Source organism: Osmerus mordax, chromosome 25 (genome assembly GCF_038355195.1).
Source record: "Osmerus mordax isolate fOsmMor3 chromosome 25, fOsmMor3.pri, whole genome shotgun sequence".
NCBI lineage: Eukaryota > Metazoa > Chordata > Actinopteri > Osmeriformes > Osmeridae > Osmerus > Osmerus mordax.
In genome coordinates this window covers 10,101,548-10,116,675 of record NC_090074.1, presented here as the reverse complement: position 1 = coordinate 10,116,675, position 15,128 = coordinate 10,101,548, and the positions used below count along the sequence as shown (strand labels likewise).

General features: G+C 39.5%; 1 protein-coding gene across 1 annotated transcript; it reads right to left on the bottom strand.

Moving 5' to 3' along the window:
* Window positions 1-3,162: 3,162 nt before the first annotated feature.
* LOC136933594 (uncharacterized) lies at window positions 3,163-10,674 on the bottom strand. The gene is made up of 2 exons (XM_067229054.1): window positions 10,569-10,674; window positions 3,163-7,043 (listed from the first exon to the last, which is right to left on the bottom strand). Exons 1-2 carry the CDS (start codon window positions 10,660-10,662, stop codon window positions 3,250-3,252), a joined length of 3,888 nt encoding a protein of 1,295 aa, XP_067085155.1. The 5' UTR covers window positions 10,663-10,674; the 3' UTR covers window positions 3,163-3,249.
* Between the last annotated feature and the right edge of the window lie 4,454 nt (window positions 10,675-15,128).

The window sequence follows — 15,128 nt, the reverse complement described above, 5'->3', positions numbered from 1 at the left end:
ATTTTTGTATACAAAAGCCACCATCTCTTGTGCAGTGTTTTTTCTTCACATCTTCACCCATTCCAGTCGCCACCTCCCAAAAATAACGTGGGGTGACCGTCCGGTCCCTCACAGGCGCTCTATAAATGAAATCTATTTGAATTTAAGTGTTTCTGGAGGATACTTAGAAGTGATGAACACGACTGCAAACCAGTGATATCTGCAATAATAGCTGAATCATGCGATCACAACATTAAAATAATCCAAAAACACCTATATTTGAGCTCATCTTCAAACACCACTGACTGGAGTGTCTAGAGATGTCTGGTGGAAACACTTCTGTCGTCATTTGGTGTGACTGCAGAACATTTCTATAATGTGTTGTCTGAATGTGTAGGGTGTTTCTGTAATGTTTTGTATTGTCTGAATTTGGCAGCACGTTTTGTAAATACTCTCATGTTTTTGTCATATTAAATTGAGTTAATTTGCTTGTGTTGTGTCCAATTTAATGGGTTTTTATTAAGTTGCCGTGCATTGAGCTCTCAGGGCTGCCGTAGTACCCCTGCTGACAGATGGTTGAGAAAAAATAATATTTTACATAATTATTAAATAATTGAAATGCCTATCCTAACTTATGTATGGAATAGACAGAGGTGTTCTAACATCTTTTGGAAAAGCACATTTCCCCTGATTAAACAAAGGGGTACACTTACCCTATATCAGGGTGGGTAACCTGGCAGGGTGCAATACATACCACTCGCCTCCAGAGGAACTGGTAGATAGGAAGCAGTAACTGGGTGGGATACAAACAACAGCCTTGGTTAGCTGGTATACAACCAGCATTTCACATGAGCTAAGCCCTAAATGTCTTGAGAAATGCTAGCAGTTATATTGTTACACTTGGAGAGTCTCCAACAGGTCTTCAGCATGTGCTCGTGTCTGGCTGAGATTGTCCTGCACGTCACCGATGTCCCCCTGGGTGTTGTTGCAGTGTCCACGCCCTCTTTAGTGGTCTTCGCCAGAGTATAGAAACTATAGAAGTGCCATTTGAAGCGATTTGATTTGAACATTGACTGATTTATATTTTAATAGTAAACTGTGTTGTCTGCCTGTGTGTGCCAGAATATCAGTGGGTCATTGCTGTCACAAAATTGCTGCCCTGTGCCTTGTTAGATGATATATATACTGCTCATCCAACACAGAGAATCCAACCTTTCTTTTGTAAGGTGAAGCCTCAGCACACATGTAACTGCAGAGGTGATGGTACACATGGTGGACTGCTGTTGCGGCACAACTACATTTGCATTTTCTTGCAGAAGTGCATCTCTAGTAAATTCTAGTATTGTACATATGTGCCTAGTGTGGTGTTTCTATGCAGTCGGTCATGAGTATTTGAGGGGTGAATTTGCTAAGTAATGCACTGTATTTATTTAACATAATTCTCAGATACAGGAAATAGTTTCTGGAACAGAAGTTTTGGTTTAATAAAAGGCAAACACATGTCAACTACTATTGAGTTGCTTCATTATTGTAAAAGTCTGACCAAATGTCAAAATTTCCTTTTGATGAATAGAGGACATCATAAATACACCAAATGAATCATTCAAAAAAATATAATGAAATTTCTTGTGGACAATAAGTACAGTTAAGAAAGTAAATGTGAAATTGTTAATAATTTCTTTACTACAATGATCTCTCTCCATAACATCATTGTGCATAATCAGATGTGCTTGTATCATGATCATCTTCATAATCTTCTCTTGTTTTTCATGTTCTAGATTATCAACAAATTCTGAAAAGCTTTATTCTTTGCAAATATTACACTTTGTATTTGTACAACATTGTAGAAATTATTAAATCATATATGTTAGCAAATGTAAACTAGTAATGCTTCATGAATGTTACATGTTTAAAATTCATTTCACACAATGACATACATAAATTTAAGTTAGAATGTATCACATGGCATAATGTTGTTGAATTTAAGGTTTGCCATTCTCTCCTTTTACTGACATGTCTTTCCTGTTTCTCTCATATCATGCACACTTCCTGTTTCTCTCAGATCATGCACACTTCCTGTTTCTTTCAGATCATGCACAGTTCTTGTTTCTCTCAGATCATGCACAGTTCATGTCGAAGTAGCAATTCCATCCATAATTCCAGACTCCTGTTTTGTTTTAATTAGTACAACTACTTGGTCTTCAAAACCAGACTTTTGGATCATCCACTTCAGTGCGACTCAGTGTGCCAGTATACTTGATGGTAGACTATCACTGCATTTCCATCTTCACTGCAGTCTGTGCATACATTTTGAGACCTGTTTGATGGGTTTCAGCAGCACACTTCAGAAGGTTGTTGGTTCGACTCCCGGCAGTGCAAAATTACGTTGTGTCCTTGGGCAAGGCACTTCACCCTACTTGCCTCGGGGAGAATGTCCCTGTACTTACTGTAAGTCACTCTGGATAAGAGCGTCTGCTAAATGACTAAATGTACTTGTACTGAGGAGGTTGTGCTTCAGCTTTTTAACAGTCCTCCTCTTCCCCTTTGTCTCATTGGTCCATAAGGCATCCATTTGCTGTGTTCATCACAGCACATGAGAGGATATCTTTGGCCTCAGGAAGGTAACATTCAGAGTGACATGGGAAAAAAAAACGTTTTGCTGGCTACTGATTTGACTCAAATAATGGCACATCCAGTTGTGTTTGATTTTTCTTCAAGGTCTTTCCCTAATTTTCCAGGCATTCGATACTTTTAAAGAGCCCAGCTGTGGTCAGTCTTGCAATGGCATTGTCTGGCCGCTCATGCTTTTCAAGAACATTCTCGGTCAGAGTCAAGTCTTTGCTCCGTGTCTTGGGATGTGAAAAATTTGCTCAAGTACTTAAAAGTGTTGGTCCACACAAATTAGTTCAAATTGTCATCATTATCACCATCATCATTAACTTCAAATAAATTGTCTCTTGTGGCAAGGTACATCTGCTGCCTTTATTGCTTTAACATCTAGAGTAGGATACCAATCATCAAATTTATAAGTGGCACGCCAGCTAGGTATTGTTAGCTGGTTTTACTGATGATTTATTTTTAGCTGAATGTTTGCCAGTTACCATCTAGGGTTAACATTGCCTATAGTCAAAGCATGGAAGACAAAACAATCTTATTTGTTCACATAATCAAAAAAATATATAATTGAAAGCTAAATCTCTGTTTTATGTTGCTGTTTTGTTTGGGATTCTCTAGGCTAATATGAGTGGCTAGGGTAGATCCAAGAGACCATTAAGATTCTTCATTTCCCTTTTGCCAATACTTTAGAACTGCTTTCATTTGCTTAACCTTTTCTGCAGTCTTCTTCATTCTGTCCAGTTTGTGTTTAACCATGCGGCGCTCTTGTGGCAGCACATCTTCTCCTCTTGCAATCTTATGTAGAATTTCCGCTTCCTGTTTCATTTTCTTCAACCCAATGATTCGATCCTCAAACCCAGGCTTTTTCTCCTCCTCCTCTGTTCGGATAAGTATTTCAATGTAATCGAAGGTTGACATAGAACTTGGTTTCAGTGCAATCTCATTGAGTCTCTTCATGCAGTTAGAGGACAGCTTGATCAAATACATCAGTTTCTCCTCAATCACATGAAATCCATTCTCCAATTCCTCAAGCATCTGCTTGGTGTCCATGAATTTTCCTTGTGCTTTCATGAAGTTCTCCTTCAGCTCTTGTATGGTCTTTTTCTCCTTCTTTGTCTCATATTTCCACAAGACTTTCTCTCTGAGATGCTGATGGGAAGAGCAGTTATTTGGGCATACCACACAGTTCCCACGGTCATCCATCACAGCACATGTGAGGAGAGTATCCCCTTCAGGAAGGAAACAACCAGAATGACATGTAAACATACAACTGTTACAGTTTGTTGCAAAGAAGTTCACGTTGTTCCGTTTGGCTGTCAGTACCTCTACTTCCGTCTCAAAGTCCTTATTTTGATCCATCATCGCATTCTCATTCTCCAGGCATTGTTTAAAGCTTTTGATCTCACTGAGCTTGGCAAGCCCAGCTGTGATCTGAGGGGTCAGTCTTGCAGTGGCATTCTCAAGACGTTCACGTTCTTCAAGAACTTTCCTTGTCATTTTGAGATCTTTGCCCTCTGTGCTACCAAGGGCCTTGAAGAACATCTTCATCTGTTTGAAGGTTGTTGACCAGATAATGCTCTTCATTTTCTCCTCATCTTCATCATCATCCTCATCCTCATCTTCATCTGAACTGTCTTCATTAGTGCCTCTGTCCATTTCCTTTTTCTGCACATATAAGGTAGAGTTGTTAAACTTAAAGTGGGTGGGTTGGCCCTTTTTGTTCTTCTGACATGGCAACTCTGCAGCCTTAATTGCCTCTAAAACTGGAATGTTGTCACTGTCAACAAATGTTACAAGAACCATGATGTTTTCGCCAATATCCTTTCCAAAAATAGACAGAATGGAGTCAAAGATGTATTTCTGGTTGGCACTGAGGCGGGCGAGAGATGCCTGAACGACAAAGCATACAGCATCTATGTGATCAACCCCTAAAGGGCTGCACAGGAAACTTTTCACTTGTTCTGTAATCAGTTTGTCTTGCGCCATTCCTCTGGTGTCTCCAAACCCAGGTGTGTCGATAATTGTAAGTGAGTATGGGATCTGAAAACCTGGTTGGTTATAGAGCTCATAGGATGTGACCAGCGATGTCTGGCTTTCTGCTTGTGTCCGGTTAGTCACCTCATGGATCAGTTTGAAGCGGTACTGGTCTTCCCATTTAACCCCCAGAATGTAATTTATCATCACATTGACAAGAGTTGTTTTTCCTGCACCAGTAGATCCCAGAAGTAGTATGACCTTGTTTTGCACATCTTCCACCTTCCTACCAAACATGTATTGCAAGAAATCAACATTCTCTCCATATTTCCTTTCTAACTCTACCTGATATACAGATGGGTTGCCCTTTTCCAGACGATTCGATTGTTGCATAAAATGTTCACTCTTGCCCTGTGCCGATTTCTTTTTTGGGGGCTTGGTGTCAGGTGCTAATGTAAAAATATTCCTTTCAGGACTTGGCAGACTCTTTCCTGATTTCCCTGTATTCGCCAAAACACGGATGCTGTAGGTGGTACTCATCTTCAGTCCTTCCAAAGTGCACTCCCTCGTTGTGGCTTGTACACACTCCCATTGTTTGCTCTTAGCGTCATCTTCCATGTGTTGTCTGTATTGAACATCATAGCTGATGACTGTTACATCTTCTCCAACTGCTGTTGGGATATCCCATGTAATAGTAATGCTCTCAGACGATGAACGTTTCTCCTCTGGTGGACCAGGAGGGCTGCACGGACGTGTTTGGATGAAGTCTGTCGCATCGCTAGCAAGGCTCACTCCAGGTCGACACACTGCCTTACAGCTAAATCGGTACTCTGTATGAGGCTGTAAGCGACTAACAGTAAAATCTGTTACTTTTCCATCAGTGCCTATCTCCTTCCAGTCAGACTCAGACGTCTGGTACAGGATTCGATAAGAATCCACAAAAGGTTCTCCTGTGGCTGGGGGTTGGATTTGCAAGTGGACACGATCATGTTCCTGTCTCAAAAGGGTCGGGCTAGGAGGTGTGGAGGGCAGCAAAAACTGAGAATCAAGAAGTGTCCCTTTCTCATACACATGAATTGAGGAGGCTGTGATGGACTTGTTTGGAACTGATCCTATGCAAAACTCAATGTTTTCTCTGTCTTGGTTGGACTGCTTGAAATCAAGGAACAGGCGAATGCTTTGCCTGGTAAGAGCGGTCACCTCCCCAGAGCGAAACCATTGTTCCTTTCTACAAGCACTTTGGGCCTCATAAGATGTGTCAGACCTATTGGCCTTTGCCTCGTCCTTCAGATAGTTTTCCAAATCCTGTAGATATTCTGTATCCCCACTGAGGGATGAGAACACACAAGCCACTACAAAGTCATTTCTTGGATTGAGGACAACCTTATCCAGTTCACTACTGGATTTAATCACCCTGATTTCTTTCATAATCTCAAGGTAGGATCTGATAACATTCATCTCACGTTCTCTGTCACTCAGATATTCTGTGATTAATGCGGTCTGGAATGGGGATCTCTCTCTGCTGTTCAGGGTAGTCACCAACTCTTGCTCCTCTGCCCCCCCTCCGCGAATAGTGGGAAGTAATTTGCAAAGCTTCTTTTGAAATACCAGTTTGTATTCAGAAATCAGGTCTTTGAATTTCCTAAGCTTGGTTGTAATCTCAGAGAAGTGGATGGCTATCTCCTCTTTCATCAGGTCATGGCACTCAATGTCAGCCTCGTCTATGTCATCAAGGATGCGCTGAGCATGGCGCACCAGACCTACACTTATCTCCCTAACAAGCTGGGCTGCAGTCGAGTCCAGATTTTTGAGGGGATACAGCCACACTGTCATGGGTACAGCGTGTTGCCCGTTTTCTCCCAGCAGCTGTGGAAGCTGTGAGTACACCTTGATTGCATCTTGAAAGCTGACAGGATTATTCTCCAATGCAAAATCCCCATGGAATGTACAGTTGAATTTGTCTGCTTGTTGTTGTTCTGTTTCACTCATCTTCAAAGATGCCTCTCCCTTAATAGATACAAATGGGATTATTTTGATTGCGACCTCAAGACTTCCTTGTATTTCCTGATGATTTTCATTTGAAGAGACTTCACGATCAAACACAAAGAAGGCATTAGCACCATACAATATTGCAGTCACTACATGTGTGGCAGATCCTTCCTGGAAGACATTGCAGTGTTGGAAATTTCCAGCCCCTAAGTGTTCCATTGTAAGCTGCTCAAAACGTGTGGTGGTGCGATACTGAAGAGTGACTCTGGACTGTTGTTTCGATTTTTTCTTGTCATTCAGAAACCCTGCAGACCCTTTTACTTTCACCAACCCAGACATAAAGCTTGCCTCAAGTGATGCACACACATTCAGAGCCTCAGCCTTGCTCTCTGTGGAATCTGAGGCAATGATCTTGAACTCAGTGTTTGGTTGTGGTCGGATATTAATGTTCTTCTGCAGCATGTCGCCATCCCAGAGTGTAATACCTGTGTTTCAGAGCAAAAGTGATAACAGTAAGCTGGTGTCACTCGGTGACATTCATAACTGAGTCAAACTGTTTTAAGGTGAGTTTTAATTTGGTTTCATCCTTATCATGAGAATATGAAAACAATAAATGTATAGACTTGTATCAGAGCGCATTCTCACTGTTTTCAGCCTATACATTGTTTTCTTAGCATTTGAATGTGGAGTAGGTAATCTAATAAAATGATAAAGGCACATATTGTGCATATTATACGTTGTTGACCTTGTAATTGTGACCGTGTAATTTATTACAATCTACCTGGGTTAGGTGTGAGATTGACAGAGACTTATCAAACTTTTTGGCATGAGATTAATTTATTTGGACGCTAGCCTGAGACCGGACTAAGGTTGATGACGTTGGGCATCTGGAAAAACTACAAATCTCTGTAAAACAGGGATGACACCAATAAGGTTACAGCCTATGTGGCATCCTTTCAGAAATAACATTGGCAGCGACATTTATGATGAAACATTATGTACTGGAAAGACTGATTGATGCATCAACAACAAGAGAAACATGAAAATGGTTAATGATCTCAGACTTGCCTCTGACTTAAACCAAGACTCAATCCTCATTCATCTAGATTTGAGTGCAGCTTTTGACACCACTTTTGACCTAACCCTAACACTGAGTTATTTTCTATGTGATGACTTATTTTGTTTTTATGAGCGAATACTTTCAAGATCATTCAATAAATATAGTTGGTTTTGACTTATATTTTGCCCCCTTCTTTATGTTGTTACTGGACATATCATGTGTCCTGTTAAGTTATGTTGCATCGTACAACATTTGAGACATGTGGATAATGAAGATGTGGGATCATTTAATGTGTAGCCACATCATGTTTGCTTATGAAGGCTACTGGAAGCAACTTTCTTCCATAGCTTTCCACCTATAACTAGCTACTACTCTATGTAAATATTTCTGTTGTGTGCTGCCATCTAGTGGAAAAAAAGGTATTGCTGTATGCGTTAATCAGCTAACAACAAATTGATACAATGGTCTTGCTTAATGTACCTACTGAATGGGTCGCCTTAATCATAATCAAAATAATTGCCCCCCTGAGAATGTTTTCAGGAGCCGCCACAGCCGCCCATGTATATCAAACAAGCAAGTTCGGTGAACATCTTTAAAAAAAGAGCTGAAAACATACCTGTCCGTCAAACTCCTGAAGTTTGCGGACGACACCACCCTTATTGGGCTCATCTCTGGTGGAGACGAGTCTGATTATAGGTGGGAAGCGGCCAACCTGGTGACCTGGTGCAGCCAGAACAACTTAGAGCTCAATGCTCTTAAGACAGTGGAGATGGTTGTGGACTTCAGGAGGAACACAGCCCCACTCACCCCCATCACCCTGTGTGACTCCCCAGTCAACACTGTGGAGTCCTTCCGCTTCCTGGGCACTATCCTCTCCCAGGACCTCAAGTGGGAACTGAACATCAGCTCCCTCATCAAGAAAGCACAACAGAGGATGTACTTCCTTCGGCAGCTGAAGAAGTTCAACCTGCCAAAGACAATGATGGTGCACTTCTACTCAGCCATCATTGAGTCCATCCTCACCTCCTCCATCACCGTCTGGTACGCTGCTGCCACTGCCAAGGACAAGAGCAGACTGCAGCGTATCATCCGTACTGCTGAGAAGGTGATTGGCTGCAATCTGCCTACCCTCGAGGACCTGCACACCTCGAGGACCCTGAGGCGAGCGAGGAAGATTGTGGCCGACTCCTCCCACCCTGGACACTCCCTGTTTCAGTCACTCCCCTACGGCAGAAGGCTGCGGTCCATCAGGACCAATACCTCACGCCACAAAAACAGTTTCTTCCCTTCCGCTGTTGGCCTCCTCAACAAGGCCAAGGGACCACACTGACTCTAATGACTTCTTGCTTAAAACACACTGCTTTTTGCACTGCATTACAATAATGGTATCTTGTACATTTGTATTTTTTGTAATATTTGTATTTTTGTATTTTTATATTGTAATTTACGGCAACTTATATTTTATTTTATTGTATATTTAATTATATTCTAATCCCACTTAGTACTGCTAGTGTATGTACCCTTAGTATAGATAGTCCACATATTTAAATTTTAGGTATATGTTTATTGTATGCACCTTCCTGCCAAAGCAAATTCCTTGTCTGTGCAAACTTTCATGGCGAATAAATCCCATTCTGATTCTGATTCTGTATGAGAAGGCCTTTAATAAATTCATTCTATGTTTATTTCTTCACATCTGTTCTACATTCTATTGTTGCTATTGTATTTACTTGTTCTTAAAATACACAGTATTATTTGTATTGTATGTGTTGTTGTATTTATCTCTCTCTACCATTTTGTTTTTTATACGTTTCTACCCAATTCTTAATCTCTGCTGTTTTACTTATTTATATATATATATATTTATTTGTATTTAATGCCCGGTCTGGTGGCCCTCTCCCACTCCACCTGCCTGTGGAAGCTCTTCCATGGCCCTCTCTGTACTTGGGACCAAAGTCTAGTACTACTTAAGATTTGTTCTACTTTCTCAGTTACTCTCAGTAATTTTTTGTCTGCTTATATTTTTTTCAGTTTTTTGTTCTGTTTCTTCTGTGAAAAAAATTTGCACTTACTTCTGTTCCAATTTTTCCTCTATTCTTGTTTCTGTTTTTTTCTGTATTTATTCCTGGTTTTCCTTGGTTTCCTTGGTTGCACTTAATTCTGTTACCTTTTGTCATCTATTCTTTTTTTGAAAATGCTCCAAATGTAAAGCACTGCATTCTGAGTATGAAAGGTGCTATACAAATAGTTTATTATTATTATTATTATTGTTAACATTATTATTATTATTATTATCATCATCATTAATCCTAACACAGCCAATAAAGAAAGAATATTAATTCTGGGGTATACTTTCTACCAGGGTGTAACCTCTTATAATTAGGTTCAAATAATCTACTGTAGGTACTCTACTATGATCTTGGGTACATCTCGATTCAGTCCTGACTGCAGTTCTTATGTTGTGCATCAGCAGATAGTGAATATGGGTTTGAGCACTGATAAGAGCCCTGACGTGGTAGACAATGGGTCACTGGTCAAGACTAACATATTTCACGTTACTTCTGCGTTACTAATGTGAGAATGACGCCAGCGTTCTTATACTGCTCAACTCAAATCAACTCGATAGTCTATTATGCAATGAAAATTACACATTATGTCAACACGGGAGGGCTTGAGTAGGCAGAGTGTTTATATGCTGGTAGTATGGTGACAAGACTGTTACCATACTACCAGCATATACGGCAACACAAAGTCTTGAAGTGTTTTAGGGAAACCGCTACATCGCATGGTTTTGTTTCTTTAGCATGCTAAATAAAAGCCACTGTTTTGTAAAATTATCTCAGATTACAACTCTATTCAAAGTTGTAAATAACAAAACAGTCCTTAACATAGATTTTATAAATAATCAACTTCATCTGTACTATTTGTAAAAAAACAAAAATAGGTGTACCTGGGATGAGGACATCTTTCCTGCAGTCATACAGCATTCCCAGTTGGAATGGGCGGCCCAGCCCTGCAAGCTCAATGGTCTCAGACACAGACATCTCTCTCCTTGATGCTAACTTGAAACAGATAACAAAATGTTGCAGAACACATCACAAAACCCTATACAGTAATTGCTGTGATTAGTACAAATTAGCTCATGAATGTGTTATATGTAATATGTCTTGCTAGAACTGTGCAGCTAACAGCATATCCAAAATGTGTTTATTTATAAGTTTATTTGACAGGGACAATGCAGTTAAACATAGCTACAGAGCAAAGTTTGCAGCTGATGTGATGTACATAGAGTTTCTAGCAAGAGCTAATTTTCAACTCCCGTCCCTGGATGAGCCTTTCTACAATAGCACGTTATAAAAACAATATACAATTTTAAAAATACAGAATAAAAAAATACACATTCAGAACACACGCATTCTAGGAACTAATTCGAAGGGTACACAATGCAATTGTACTAATTGAAAACTCATTCACGCTCAGACATTTACATGGGTACAGTTTTGGTTTGCTTTCAGCCATGCCTTAAGCCTTGTGCCTTATGCCTTAAGTTGAACTGTTTAATTTATAAGCCTGTAATTTAAAGTATGTATATGATAAAGTTTTTGTAACGTATTCACTTTCATATTCTGTACATTATGCCATACATTACAGATGAGTTCTCTTTTACATGTGCCATTATTTAATGAACACATATGTATGGTAAGCATAAATCATACATTACCTACAAACTAAACTCATTTATCCTCCGTAGACACCATGGGCAGCAGGCTGATTTCCTTCATGTAAAACAGAGAGCTAAGAAGAAAAGAGAGGCACCTTATGTTACCGTTAACAAATATTTAATGCATAACTGTAGAGTCGTAACCAAAGTGTTCTCCCAATGATCGTTCAGTCACGAGTAGTAGTTGCCACCCACTGCACCAATCAGTGCAGGAAGTTTTATTATGGTGTTCTCAGAGCAAAGGTTGCTATTTTTCAGAGCGATTGGCAGAAGGTTGGACTGTAGATAATGTTTATTGGCACAATAAATATAAAATTTGAACTCAAGCAACACTGCACACTTAAAACTATTATGTATCAGAGGTTATCAAACAAATATATATAGTTTTCTCAAACATTTAGCAGCTATAACAAATCATATTTAAATCCATTCAAGAGATGGTTGGACTTTATCTTTCAAATTCTTTGCATTCAATACATTTAAGTTTATTCAGTTCAGTTGGAAACAATTTCATTTAAGACAACTGTCATTTTTTATAGTTGTTATTACCAATTTGGGTTTCTGCAGTATATTTAATTTGGTCTGTACTTTTAAAAATTAAACTTTTATTGTAAGAATAAACCGTTTATTCATTCACCAATCATACAATTATATTTGTTCTGTGCCTTTACTTATTCATTATCTAGCCAAAAGCCTCATAGTGCATGGCATTGTTACAAACTACAGCATAATTTAATAGAGTCACATTAATTGGGTGTGCTTTGCCTTCGGCAAGGGCACAACCTTTGTTCTCTCACATATATATTATTGGGTGTGCTCAAGCCTTCGGCGAGAGCACAACCTTTGTTCTCTCACATATATATTATTATTATTATTATTATTATTTTTTTTTCTTTTTGCCCCCCTAAAACTCAGTAAATACTTGGCCTACATAGACAACGTAGGTGTCAAAAGTTTCGTCTTGGTAGCGATTGAGTTGCTTCTATTGGAATTTACGTTCCGTTGCATGGTTTAAGCGTAAGTTAAGTTTTTGTGGCGAAAAGTGAAGCTAACGGTGGCTAATTTGCTAGCCACAGTCACTGACGTTACTAACGTCACTGCGTCACTAACGTCACGAAAACACGCGTGACTACCTTTGCCAGAACATTCGTTTCACATCTGTTAACTTGGGGGATAGCTAGGCTAACTATAGCTTTACTGCAAGGCAGCTGCAGAAACGCCACAAGAAAAGAGGCCAGGGTGATAACTATTTACTCATTTTACTTTGTGATATGACACACAATTGTGATGTGTAATGTACAATATAAGCTGATATTATTAAGGAAGTACATCTACTTTCGGAAACAGTAGTCTACTATTTCACTGAAGTATTAGCATCATGACATTAGCCTGTGTTTCCCGGGCAACACATACTACAGTGGTCTATGATGTAGCGTTATCTGTTTTCAATCGTTAAAATAAACATTCCTCACATATACATTTTCGTTGTAGGATTTATTCTGACATTAGAAAACGATTTGTTGGTGAAATTACCATTACCTGTGGTTTCAAACCAGTGTAGCTCACTGCAACGCTGTAGCTTACGCGAGACACACTACAAAAACATCTAGCTACAGTACACAGCTGTTTAGGAAGTCAAACGGCGACAGAAAATGTTCGGCACTCCCCTTACTTAAATCAAAAGTCTATCTAACTACTAACCTGAACTTCATTGCCACAGCCTAAACGTTGTCAATCTGTTCATGAAAATAATTAATTTCATCCTAAAACGTACAACGGAACGTTAAATCCAATTCAACCAACGCAATCGCTACCAAGACGAACACAGCAGTACAGTAGCCTAGTACTGTACCGTAGTAGTACAATTTACCGGGGCAGCTTCTCAACACAGGGCTATATCGCATTTTGCGTTGTTACTGACAATGATCGCTACCAGTGAGCTTTTTATGAATGAGCAATTTTCCACTAAATAAATGTCAAGCTTATTTACGTTTTGGGGGGCATATTTTCAGTTAGCAGATGGTACTGTTTGAATCGCGATTCTATCTTCTGCCGGTAAAGTCGTAGAATAATCTTAAAAGGGGGTTCTTTATTAATGAATGAATGCAATATGAGTAGTCTAAATGCCTGAAAATATCACGAGAAGGGACAACTTAAAAGGACGTTTAAGTCATAGAGATTAGGTCCATTTGTACACCGGTCTGCCAAATGTATTCGTTTTGATTCAGCCTGTCAGCTGCCTCTTGCAGGGGAAATGAGAAGACATCATATTTCATTCTACACTTCACTCATATTTTGAGTTGTAAGCAGCAAAAAAAATATGCTTTTAAATCTATGTAATCTTTATAAATAATAAGTAGGCCCGATGCATTTTTATATAAAATATACAGACCCCTGTGCAACCGACGCAAGCAAGCACACCCTACAATTTCCCCAGAAATTGTATCCTCTCTAGTTATTTTTATTATTATTATTTTTATTCTTTTTGCCCCCCTAAAACTCAGTAAATATTTGGCCTACATAGACAACGTAGGTGTCAAACGTTTCGTCTTGGTAGCGATTGAGTTGCTTCTATTGGAATTTACGTTCCGTTGCATGGTTTGGGCTTAAGTTAAGTTTTTGTGGCGAAAAGTGAAGCTAACGGTGGCTAATTTGCTAGCCACAGTCACTGACGTTACTAACGTCACTACCGTCACGAAAACACGCGTGACTACCTTTGGCAGAACATTCGTTTCGCATCTGTTAACCTGGGGGATAGCTAGGCTAACTATAGCTTTACTGCAAGGCAGCTGCAGAAACGCCACAAGCAAAGAGGCCAGGTAGATAACTATTTACTCATTTTACTTTGTGATATGACACACAATTGTCATGTGTAATGTACAGTATAAGCTGATATTATTAAGGAAGTACATCTACTTTCGGAAACAGTAGTCTACTATTTCACTGAAGTATTAGCATCATGACATTAGCCTGTGTTGCCCTGGCAACACATACTACAGTGGTCTATGATGTAGCGTTATCTGTTTTCAATCGTTAAAATAAACATTCCTCACATATACATTTTCATTGTAGGATTTATTCTGACATTAGTAAACGATTTGTTGGTGAAATTACCATTACCTGTGGTTTCAAACCAGTGTAGCTCACTGCAACGCTGTAGCTTACGCGAGACACACTACAAAAACATCTAGCTACAGTACACAGCTGTTTAGGAAGTCAAACGGCGACAGAAAATGTTCGGCACTCCCCTTACTTAAATCAAAAGTCTATCTAACTACTAACCTGAACTTCATTGCCACAGCCTAAACGTTGTCAATCTGTTCATGAAAATAATTCATTTCAGCCTAAACCGTACAACGGAACGTTATATCCAATTCAACCAACGCAATCGCTACCAAGACGAACACAGCAGTAGTCTACTAGTACTGTACTGTACCGTAGTAGTACAATTTACCGGGGCAGCTTCTCCACACAGGGCTATATCGCATTTTGCATTGTTACTGACAATGATCGCTACCAGTGAGCTTTTTATGAATGAGCAATTTTCCACTAAATAAATGTCAAGCTTATTTACGTTTTGGGGGGCATATTTTCAGTTAGCAGATGGTACCGTTTGAATCGCGATTCCATCTTCTACTGCCGGGTAACGTCGTAGAATAATCTTCAAAGGGGTGGTTTATTCATGAATGAATGCAATATGAGTAGGCTAAATGCCTGAAAATATCATGAGAAGGGAAAAACTTAAAATGACGTTTAAATCATAGAGATTAGGTCCATTTTTACACCGGT